At 35.6% G+C, this 13,034-nt stretch overlaps 1 protein-coding gene and 1 long non-coding RNA gene across 2 annotated transcripts; one reads left to right on the plus strand and one right to left on the minus strand.

The window, feature by feature from the left end:
- Window positions 1–3,652, plus strand: LOC100374928 (delta(14)-sterol reductase LBR-like). The gene has a single exon (XM_002735882.4). The coding sequence runs from the start codon at window positions 302–304 to the stop codon at window positions 1,583–1,585; it is 1,284 nt and encodes a 427-aa protein (XP_002735928.1). The 5' UTR covers window positions 1–301; the 3' UTR covers window positions 1,586–3,652.
- Window positions 3,653–12,038: 8,386 nt separating this feature from the next.
- On the minus strand, window positions 12,039–13,034 carry LOC146739226 (uncharacterized). The gene is made up of 2 exons (XR_014930055.1): window positions 12,707–13,034; window positions 12,039–12,212 (listed from the first exon to the last, which is right to left on the minus strand). It is a non-coding gene; the product is annotated as an uncharacterized LOC146739226 (long non-coding RNA).

The raw sequence follows: 13,034 nt of genomic DNA on the forward strand, positions 1-13,034 counted from the left end.
TCGGTTCGAATCGTTCATGTATGTGTGTCATTGATGTGACTCTGTCGTCGCAGTGAGGGATTTTTTCCTTGAACTACCTACATACATCCTCCTTTTACACGATCTCCGTGTCAACGAAACCGTGGTTTCAGTGTCTGTATCCGGAAGCTTCGTACTCGTAGACAATTGTCCGGTGCCTTGCGTGATTAACCTTATTTGACCTCCAGTTCATTCTGCTGTTGTCTTCGTTAGCTCTGCATTGCATCGTATAGTGATATATACTAACCACTAATTCCATCTTACATGAACATCAATTAACAACATGAAGCGAGCGAGGGAGATGAAAGCCAAATCTGCTGTGGTTGCCAAGACAACAGAATACGAATTCATGGGCCCGGTCGGCGCAGTTTTAATGGTGTTTGGGCTTCCAGTAACTGTGTACTATCTATATTTCGCTTGCCAGCCTCGCAGCTGCACTGTTCTGAATCTAGCGGTAATTCCAACTGACGTCACTTCCTACATAGATAAAGATGCCACTCTGGTCGTCCTGGGGTGGTTCGTGTTCCAATCAGCGCTGTACATGCTACCAGTAGGTCGGCAAGCCCAAGGACTGCCACTGAAATCGGGAAAAAGACTGACATATCGAATCAATGCATTTTTTGCTATGATTGTTAGTTTCATAACATTTGGATTTGCTGTGTACTATAAATACATGTCAACATTCCTATATGACAAATATCTGCATTTAGCGACTGCGGCGATGATATTTGCTTTGATGCTCAGTGTATTTCTGTACATCAAAGCGAAGCTCGGTCCGCAGTCCGCACTGTGTGATAGAGGCAATTCGGGTTACTTTTTCTATGACTTTTTCATGGGTCATGAATTAAATCCCCGAATCGGTAGCTTTGACTTAAAGTTTTTCTGCGAACTGCGACCAGGGTTAATCGGATGGGTGTTGTTGAATTTTGGCATGGTAGCAAAGGTTTGCATTACTGAGGGCAAGCCCAGTGCGGGGATTATACTGGTGTCTGTATTCCAGGCGTGGTATGTAATAGATGGGCTGTGGCATGAAGAGTGCATTTTGACAACGATGGATATTGTACATGATGGGTTTGGTTTTATGCTTGCCTTTGGTGATTTGGTCTGGGTGCCCTTCACTTACAGCTTGCAGACACGGTATTTAGTCGACCATCCACTTGACCTATCTTATATCTCCATAGCTGCTATCATCGCTATAAAATTAGCAGGTTATGCTATATTTAGAGGGTCTAATTCTCAAAAAGATTGCTTTCGAAGAAATCCCCATGACCCAAAGTTGCAACACTTGAAGAGCATATCGACCGATTCAGGGAGTCGTTTACTTATTAGCGGTTGGTGGGGCATGGTGCGTCATCCAAATTACTTTGGTGATATCCTGATGTCCATAGCGTGGTCATTGCCATGTGGATTTAGTAGTGTGTTGCCATGGTTTTATCCAATTTACTTCACGATATTGCTAATTCACAGAGAACAGAGAGATTCTCACCAGTGTCAGAAAAAGTATGGGAAAGATTGGACACGCTATTGTCAGATTGTTAAATATCGTATTTTTCCATATATCTATTAGGTATTGTATTAAAATGTATTGGTGATTTAGATCTCTAGTTTACTCCACAATCTGGAATATAAATTCAAGTTTTGTATTGCTTTACGTAGTAACAAGTGACTGAGTATTTGATCTTTTGATCAGAGTTTACTGATTTTTTAACAATTTTTTTAATTTTCATTTCATCTCTTGAAGAGTATTTGTATATTGTATGCCAAGTGCAACATTCTGTTCCATTTTGAAAATATCAGGATTTTTTGTTTTTACTACTTTTGTTTAAATTCATCACATGAATAAGTGTAATGTATTGTGGGATATGCTAGGAAATTTGCATTAATTAATAATCTGCATATGTACCAAGTAGACAAACAAACATTACATCATATTTGCTTTATTAGCAGCACATGTGTGTACATCAACATCATGGTTGAAATTGGAGTTATTTAGTCCTTGTTTCAGGTACACATCATATCATTTTTGAGATTTACCATAATCTGATTGGCAGCCATTTTGTTTTTATTCCTGTCTGTGTTGATTCCTCTCTAATATGTCTCCTTATTCATTTGAATGTTTGCACATGTGTACTATACTCATAGGTAATACCGCAGGACATTTTATTTTGTGATTTGATCAAATTTGTTGAATTGACATTGATTTTGTCTGAAATCCTCAAATTGCAAAATGAAGAGGGCAATTTTCTTTTCAAATTTTGTACCACTACCAGGATAATTTTTTTCTGAGATTCAAACAAATTTTGTATGAAGCTTTTTTTCAGCATACAAGACCAAGCAACCAAAAAGATATTATGGTTGCACACAGAGACAAAATAAATAACTTTTTTAGGCGATACGCACATTTATTAGTGATGTGCTTCTAATATATCAAACACAGAACCAGTAATTCTACACTTAGCTACTGAAGTAAAAATAGTAAAATTTTATGTGATTTAGTAAAATGTTATTTTGTTTGTTTCCATTTATTGGAACCACTTTTCAAATATGATTCCTTATGCGTGATATGTATGAATGTTACAGACATTTAAAGTTATTTTGAAATATTCTGAATATATATCACAGGTGCATCTTTTTATATACATACCGTTCTGCACCTAACTTTTGAAACTTATAAAAAATTATATCTCAATTTAAACCAATGTTATTTTTGCTTTTGTTTATTTCATCATAGTAGATCACTTTGTGTGATTGAATTCAAAAATTATTACTGAATAATAAAGCGCCCTCTGGAGGTGTAATACAAAAAAAACAAAGTAAAATACTTTCAGGATTCTCATTCACATCACTACTGGTGATCTGCTCCACTATCATTGTCCTTATAATCACTTGTGTGTGTCTGGCATCTTCTGTATTTTTTTTTTCTAGGACGATTTCATTCAAACTTTGCAGACAGGTCACACCTTCACTCTAGTTAGGTGGTAAATTCTGCAAAAATTCCTGGCCCACCATTGCCATGGCAACAGCAAAAAAACTTATTTTTGAATACCTTCTCGCAAAAATGTATCTCCTACAAATCTTGGAATAAAAACCTCAGACATATCTCATTCTACTCGCCTTGTGTGTGGACCTATGTTTTTACTAGTATTTGTTTGTCAAAAAATTTGACCTTGAAGTTGGGGTTAAATTTTGCCAAACTTAACAAGCAGGTCACACCTTAGCCTGACAAGTTGGCGTAGGTGGCGTAGGTGGCGCCCTGGACTGCTGCGATCCGCCAACTTGTCAGGCTAGTCACACCTGCACTCCGGAAAAGTGGACAAATTTGAAATGACAAATTGCTCCGTTGCCATGACAATGGCTGAAAACTTGATTTTTGGTTGTAGCTTCTGCAAAATGTATCTTGGTACAAATCTTTGAGTCAAAGACCGGACATAGCTCATCCTAATTTGCGTATGTGTGCCTTAAGTTACTATTGTGTTTTGAGTATGTCCTACCATTACCATTCATTGGAGCGTACCGCTAATCAGCCTGCCGGCTTGTTACTAAATCAGTGTCCATTGCCAATATGTTTAAAAAGATCACATGCTTATATTTTCACCTTATTGAATAAACAGAATAATCAAGGCTCAACTTGGAATGATGGTCATTATTGAGATTTGTTTTTCAAAGATACAGTACACAATTTTCTATTTATTATGAGTTATTTAGTAAAATAATTTCGAGATTTATTCCAAATTATTTTCACCCATGGATATCGTTGGATTCAGGACTATTTTTATTTTATATTTGCGCCCTCTAGTGGCATTATATTTTTGCAAGCTGTATTGTCCGTCGTCCAGCCCAATACTGTTATTCCTTCTCTCGTCTAATATAAACAAATGATTGGCCACATACCTTATTTTTAAGGTCTATGACTTGGCTTACTATCCTTTGTTTCGTTGCGTTGATTACTTTCACTGTCTATCCATATTTGGGTTTGTATTCAATTACAAAATCTGTAACAAAAGTTGTCATATGTCATTGGTGAATTATTCATTAAAATTCGAATAACGTTTTTAATGTATATTTTTGAGGTTAAACTGAATGCACTTTTCATTTTTCTACTTGCGTGCTTCCATGCAAAGTCTATTATTGGTTTACCTTGCCTGGCAATGGTTTTATACTTAATTATAATATGACGTGAATTCGTAAACATTGTGATGAATTTCCTTCTTTCTTACATCATTTATATTGGTACAATAACGTTATTTTTGTTTACCAATGGTCATCATTAATAATAACTTTCCCTGAACAACCATAGATTTTACAATGTTCAATAGAACATGAAATATCGAGATAAAGTAAATCAATGAGTTCATCACTAATAACACGTTTGGGTTATCCTTCCTGTAAATACGTCATATATCGTTGATTGTATGTATTTGTTTCACATTCATAATGGAGAGTATAACACGGAGTACGTCCACGGTCACATTGTTGAGAATGTCATTACATGCAGCAGAGAAAAAGCGAGTTAAAAAAATACATTCTCTAAAAGTTACCAAACATTCTACCATAAAAACAGTACAGAATAAACGTGGAGCCAGGAACCTCGCAAAGCGTAAAACCAATTTTGAATTTCTTTGATTGAATAACATTGCCTGTCAGGTAATCCCTTAGCATTGGTATGGCATAGTCACCTATATCTAAGCTTGCAGATGATGTATAGGTTGCTATAGTAACATGTTTAGTAACTTTTAGAGAATGTCAGATCGTTTTTCTACTGTTTCTACCTTAAAATGTGGCCTGCGTTCAAAAGTAGTGTTACTAATATGCTCGAGCTTTCGTATCATTCAAACATTTATTTTCTGCATGTTGGCATATACGTAAATGTCTATAACGTGAAATGATGTGCCTCTAAAAACGTTTATAGCGACATGTCAAGTCTCGATGTCCGTATTAGTCTTTGCACTTGTTGTTGTTTTTATCACATTATTTAGTTCACTGAAATGATTATATTCTTTTACTTAGTTCAATTACCTGATTTATTGTGGTATATATTTGTTGTAGATAACTTAAGTGGTGGTGGTCGTCGCGCCACGCATGCGCGAGATATGGGTCTCATATAAACAGAGAAGGCGACTTTGACTGTTGTGAACACCGAAACGGTTACTAAAAATCTTTTTTTAGTAACCATGACACCGAGTAAAAACCAAGCGGTTATTAGTGTAAACTTACCAACGTGTATGTGAGGCACCTAAAGGGTCTTTAAATTAGGTTTCAAAATGGCAAGGATTTTTTTTTTATATTTTCAGGAATCAACTGGGTCGCATTTTTGCTGTGTTGATATAGTGTGTGATATATTGTCCATTTTACTGTGGGAAATACCTCATCAGCTTTAATTAGGAAATATGTAACTGATTTATGGCAATATAGAAAAGAAATGATGAATGTAATTTAAATATATGTATTATTGTTTTCATGCTGCCGATACAAAGGTTGAATAAACATTATTATTATAGTGTATAAAAATAAGAGGTTGTGTTTTTCTTGTAAATTTGTTTCAAGGGATGGGTTGCTGTTAATTTTGAGCCGGAGGGATTTGGTCTTCTGGAGCATGGTTTTCACTATCTTGGAAAGATGGTGCAACCCGTATATATAAATAATGCAAGTGATCCCCTTCAAGAACAGTTACATCGTGAACTAAGTTTTACTGCTATTGTGCGTGGTAGCTAAGTAAACACAACCCACATAAGCTCGGGGCATTAGTTATACTAGGAATACTTGGAGTGCAGAATTCCCTGGTGGTATCGTGTAATCGTTACTGCTCGTCTCTTCCAATCGTAGAGGGGAAAAAAAAACGTTTCTGGAAGTTGTCACGGAATATTAAATGTTATGACATTTTGTCTCACTGTCTCACCTTTTGTATCATACATGTAGTGAATCGACAACTATGTGACGTCATCTATTTCAAATAATGATAATTGGATATTGACAAATCAGGTGTTTTCAGAACAAGCACTGTATTATCGCTTCAAATAAGGCAGACTGATGCCACGTTCAGACAGGCACTCAGCGCGTGCCAAAAAGGAAGGATTTATCGTCGTTGCGCTCAGGCAGATGACACAGTAAATCACATTTTCAGTTGAAGACCTTTTCATAATTGTCTCAGTGCTACATACATACATGTCACAAACTGCTATTTATTCATTAAATTTAAACGTGTGTTACAGTCTTTTGAAATAATACAATCTATTGAAATACAAATAAAATGCAGTCTCGGAAATCAACTTGAATGTAAACGTTTTTCGTAATGCTCAGTTTAAAGTCAGTGTGGTTTAGGTGATTAACGTTCTCAAAAGAATCTCCTGAAAGAATCCGCGCTAATGAGACGTACGTGCATGGAAACCATAATGCATTAAATTTTATTGAATGTACGAACATGTACAACAAAGTATTGTGTATAACAGAAGATTTGTAGAAATAAGGCTATAACAGAAAATGACAAAATATAGCATGTTTTCGGATAATTCGCCATAAAAAATAAAGTGAAAAGGTACGTCGAGAGAAGGCCATTATGTTTGTGATAGATTTCGTAGTTGGATTCCCAGAATGCATTAATCCTATATGAAAGCACAATACTATGTTTGACCACGGTTCTTCTAGTAACCGTGGTTTCACGACGGAAAACGACCGAACTTTGTTTTCCAACAACTGAGCGTTCTGTGCCGAGAATGGCCCATTTTCGGCTCGTGCCATAGCGTTCATCCTGCGGTTTTCGACACGTGCCAAGCGCCTTCGTGTGAACGCAGTAGGAGAGTAGGCCGGGGATCGATACGTCATCGTGAACCCACGCACAGTATGACTCGTGACGGTGTCTGTCGATTAATCCATGTTATGAACCTATTATACGTCATATAGGTTCACTATAATGATTTATAAGGCATGGCATGTTACAATATACTTTCGTAATGATCATACAACCGACACTAGTTTGTGTGAGTGGGCGTGTCTGAATCGTGACACGGGGACGACGAGATTACATGGCGTCACCTCTAGATAAAACCATGTGATTTGATCCGGATATATAACACAATGCGATTGACACTTAAAATTGGCGCATTGTAATTCTTGTGGGCTCTATCCAGTGAATCTATAATAAATTTAAAATTAACCTCATAGATACCAACATTCAACATTTTTGGGAAGCAAACAAATCATTCTAACTAGTTAATTGTAAAATTGCCTGTACTAAGAAATCATGACGTTATTAAATTAGTATTATTAATCGTTTTGATCCATATTGCGTGGTCGTTATTTACATATTGGGTTGCGATTTACCGTGAAAACGGAAGCAGAGGAACAGCCTTATATTGCCATTGCATAAATACGACTATTTATATTTTACCTGGCGTCAGCAAATAAAGGCAATGAGAATCAGGGAAATCGTGGAAGAGACTACATGATCCTTGCTAGATGGTAATCTACCAGCATCTTAGGGGATTACCTAAATGCTCATTATATGGGGGATTTGTGTGTTGAACCAAATAATCTCATCATTCGAATCTCTTGAATTCAAAGATTGAGAACAAATACATGCACGTCGGAATACTTTGTGTCTTATCTTATTCGTCAACGTCTGAACCACCCTGAAGCTTATGTGAGACAGAGACAGAGACAGTGTGAGACAGAGTATATCCGATTTATTGTGCAGAGGATTCATTTGATCATGGTAGGTACTAAGTACCTTCCATGATTTGATGAAAGAAGTGCTGAAATGCGTATGCGTGTTTTATTTTTGGTACGTACTAACAATGCTATAGCGCATGCACACTTGCCAAGCTCATTATCTCAACGAACAAATACCAAGAACAGCGTTTATAATTTTGATAATTTCAATGTGCTATTTGTAAACATCAAATATAGTAATATTAATACTCCAAGTTAACCACAATATATCTGTTCATGCATATATCATCTTTAGCATGCACATAGTATATGCTAACTATATCCTGTGGTCCTTGTTATGTGATTTACTAAATATCAATAATTATCTGTTTCCGATATATCACAGCCTACAGCTGTGAAATCGGCATTTTAAAACAAAACTTTGATCACAGTCGTTCTCTTGAATCTAGCTAAGGGATGTACTTTGATCTCGAGCGGCTAACTAGTTCAATCAATAGCTCGATTGATGCATCAAGAAAGAATAATCCGCCACTTCACTTCTCCACTGCGCATGCGTCTTTGACCCATTTCTTTGTGCTTGAATGCTATCAGATGCACGGAAGTCGGAAAATCCAAATGAATCGATCGGTTTAATTGCATCGTGTTACTCGCAACCCCAAGATTAAAAAAATGGGCCAAACATTCTTGAATGCGACGATTACTATTGGTTATTCTACGGTAACCGTGGATACTGTCTTAAAAAGGCGACATCATGTTTCCGAGTTTTGACAAAGTGTCATTACTGTTTGGCCGCTATTTACAAGATCGAATACCCGTGAACAAATACATGTATCGCCATAGAATGAATATTGAAATGGATCAACCAATCACAAAGTATCAAAGAACGAAACAACTAGATAAAGACAATATAAAGATATGTCTCCCTTTGATTATTTCAATTCTCGATATTCTGTAAACTTCCCAATCTGATTAAAATCTGATGTAGTGTACAGGCTTTAATTATTTTGGCTATAAACTTGTTTTAATTTTATTTTGTATTACTTTTGTTATTAATGCCCTTTTATTTTATTATTTTACTTTGATTTTGATTTTTGACTCCCATGTGCGAAGCACAAAATGGGAGTCTTTGCAGTTAGTGTGTCTGTATGTGTGTATGTGTGTATGTGTGTATGTGTGTATGTGTGTATGTGTGTATGTGTGTATGTGTGTATGTGTGTATGTGTGTGTGTATGTGTGTATGTGTGTCCGACTGTTCCACTGCTATCTCAAGAACCATACATCGGTTTTTGATGAAACTTGGTGCATAGATGCTCTGGGCCAATGCGCAGATTTGATTAGGTTTTGGTAAAAATCCATGCTCGTTAATTACCTAATTTGCATGATAATTAGCTAATTTTTAGCTGTTCTATGACTGTTCCACTGATATCTAAAGAACCACTCATTGGATTTTGATGAAACTTGGTACATAGATGCTCTGAACATATGCGCAGATTTGATTAATTTTTGGTAAAAATCCGTGCATATTAATTACCTAATTTGCATGATAATTAGCTATTTTTTAGTGGTTCCATGACTGTTCCACTGATATCTAAACAACCACTCATTGGATTTTGATGAAACTTTGTACATAGATGCTCTGAACTAATGCTAGGTTTTGATTAGTTTTTGGTAATAATCCGTGGATACTAATTACCTAATTTGCATAATGATTAGTCAATTTTCGGTTTTTCCACTGATATCTCAAGTACTAATCATCACATTTCAATGAAACTTGGTACATAGATGTCATACGACACTGCACAGACCTGATAGTTTTTATGGTAATATCAGTACGTATTAATTACCTAATTTGCATAATTAATTAATTTTCAGCATTTGATATAAGTAGTTAGCATTACATTTCAATGAAACTTGGTACTTACATACTCAAGGACTATGCAGAGATTGATTGTTTTCGATAAATATTTGTGCATATTAATCACCTAATTTGCATAATTAGTTAATTTTCAGCTTTTCCACGGGTATCTCAAGTACTAATCATCGCATTTCAATGAAACTTGGTACATAGATCCTTTAGGACTATGCAGAGACCTGATTAGTTTTAGGGTAAATAATTGTGCATATTAATTACCTAATTTGCATAATTAATTTTCAGCTTTTCTACTGATATCTAAAGTACTAATCATCATATTTCAATGAATCTAGAATTATGCAGACCCAATTAGTTTCCGGTAAATATTTGTGCATATTAATCACCTAATTTGCATAATTAACCAACTTTCACACTGATATCTCAGGTACTATACATCACATATCAATGAATGTACATGGATGCTGTAGGACAATAGACAGACCTGAATAATTGTGGGTTAAAATCTGTACATATTAATTACCTAATTTGCATAATTAACCAATTTTAATCTTTCACACTGATATCTAAAGTACCGTAAAAACTCCAAAATTTCGACTGGTTTTAAATAATTTGTGTTAGAAATGTGACGTGTTTTTAGAGTCAAAATTAAGGTGCATTTTCGGACAGTCGAATTTTTCAGAATAGAAATCAGCAAAAAAAAATGGGGATGATAGACAGTGTGCTTCATTAGTTTTTAAAAAATGCAATGTCCGTCAATTGACGTAAACTTCCTCATGTTTCACGGTAAAAGCAAAGGTCGTGGCCAAGTTGTAACTCAAAATCTAAACAAAGTCATCAATCAGTGAGTATTATGACAAGCAAAACAAAACATCAAGACGCGGAGAAGAGGTCAGCACAAAACTAATAGGTCAAAAGACAAAGCTGTCTCGCACTACCTAGGAAAACTTGCGAATGTTCGAAGTACAGGTACCCATTGGACAAAAGATACATGGAAGTTTAGCAAACGATCTCCCCGACCCAGTGCAATGTATCCGGTTAGAATCAAAGCTCACGTGTCCCTTATTTGAGCACCGTACCGGTGATTTGAGGGACCAAATTCTGCCGTAAATTCGCCCTTGGATTAAAAAATATAATGGGATTTAAGAAAATAAAATGGGACTTTTAAGGTGTATTTTGGCGTCATTTTTCGGACATTTCAATCAATCCTGCCGGCTAAAATAGAGTCTAAGTTTTACCGTAGTCATTGACGTCTGTCTATTCAAGAGTACACGAGTATGATTTTTATCGTGACTAGCGTGAGCGGGTAAGCTTCCTTTCGAGAATGAGCTGTTATCACTGTGAACAATGTTAAATTATTCTTCAGATGACCAGTTTATTTTTTAAAAACAACTAATTTTTTTATTTAAAAAAAATCATGCCGTTTTCGCAACATCCAGCTTTTTGATTGGTTAATTAGCGATTTGACCTATTTGACCTAAGAGAACATGGCGGATATCCTACAGCATCAAACGTTTATACGAGACCGGAATCATTCACTTACGATGAAACTAAGTTGACTTTTATTTGTATTTCATAACCATTCAACAAATTTATTTTGTGTACATTATTATAATCACTACTGAGTACAGTAATAATCAACAATTCAGAAACGCAGCATGCCGAGATTTTTGTGTTCGTTTTTATTTGAAACTTCGTTTATTTAGAATATATTTTCGTTACCAATAAAATAAAAATCTCTCAGTCAATCAGAAACCCGGATTCATGCCTTTGAGAAAGGTCCCGTTTGAACGCTCACATCGGTTTTTTTTTTCGTTTGGGGGAAAACTAAAACTGGTCGCAATTTTCGAATAAGAATGAGTCGGCAATTTTTAGTGGAGTCGAAAATTTGGAGGTAAATAAAACACCGAAACCCGGCAAATAAATAGGCGGTCAAATTTTTAGAGGGGTCGAAATTTTGGAGTTTTCACGGTGCTAATTATTCCATTTCAATGAAACTTAGTACAAAGATGCTCTAGGACAATGTACAAACCTAATTAGTTTGGGGTAAAAATCTGTTCATATTAATTCCCTAATAAGCATAATAATTCATAATTTTTTGGTTCTAATCACATTTCAATTAAACTTGGAGACATAGATTTTCTGTTACATTGCGCAGACCTCATTAGTTTTACACTCAAATCTGGTCATATTAATTTTCTGATTTGCATAATTAGTTTTCAGCTAAGTAATTTCGAATTATATTTAATGTGTCTCCAATACTCTCAGCACATGGGAGTTCTTTCTAAGCTTTCTTTGATTTTTAATTCCGCCCTACCTACATCTGAACCGATGCCTATGTAAGTCCCGTTCAAATCTCGCGTAAGTAACAGCCAATCACAGTCCCCCTTTTATACAGGCTGTCGGTTGCTTACTTTTCAGTGTATACGGGCAATTCTTCTGTACATTTATATTTTGCCCACTTGAATAAACCATTAATAGAAAATTGCTAGTATATTTTTATTTGCAAAAGAAATTCCACAGCATTTTACAATTTTTGTCATTTCATTGAATATTTTTTTCACTTCCAACAAATGTGTACACTTCCAGATACATCTTCGCCAGCCAAGGTTCGTTCATTCAGTCATCGCTTCAATTTTACATCACTGAGCATAATTATCTAGAATGGAAGCAAAAAAAAAGTAAATCGTAATGATTAGAACACTGTAAACAGCTATAGTAAACAATGCAAACTGATTTTAAATTGTATAGCGGTCACCGGCCCACGGCATCGACGCAGAAAATTGGAGCAAAACAATATTTCCTGATCAATTGCGATGTGTTCCAAATAAAAAATATTTTATTCCAGTCCAAATCAGCTCATTTACTTTAATAAAGTGTTATTGTATAATGTACAAAATGTTGATACAATTTGATGAATATTTACAGCTACGGCTTCAATACCGTAGACGATTTTGGCCCGATCTTCAACAAAACATCACCCGTCTCCAGGGCCGGCGACTGGAAAAAGACACTGGTGTTCGGTCGAACCGGTGGAAACAAAATCGTCACTCCCAGAATAACTATGCAAAATAACGATCTAAAGTCGAACCATTCGAGCCACAATATTAACATAAAAATGACTTTCGTTGCATTTGACAATGATAAACTTACCGAAAAGCCGTGTTTTTTTCGGTCGGTATAATCCGCCATTTTATTTGAGTGTGTTTGCCATCAGACTCTGCCCGGTGACGTCATCATGTGCGCTATAAAAGGAGGTCTGTGATTCGTTGACTAAAATCGTCGATAGTGGGTCTCGTTGAAATCTCGTTACATAGGCATCGGTTCAGATGTAGGTAGGGCGGAATTAAAAAAAATCACAAAATCAAAATCAAAGTAAAATAATAAAATAAAAGGGCATTAATAACAAAAGTAATAAAAAATAAAATTAAAATAAGTTTATAGCCAAAATAATTAAAGCCCGTACACTACATCAGATTTT

The sequence above is a fragment of the Saccoglossus kowalevskii genome, chromosome 8 (assembly GCF_978046115.1).
Source record: "Saccoglossus kowalevskii chromosome 8, keSacKowa6.1, whole genome shotgun sequence".
NCBI lineage: Eukaryota > Metazoa > Hemichordata > Enteropneusta > Harrimaniidae > Saccoglossus > Saccoglossus kowalevskii.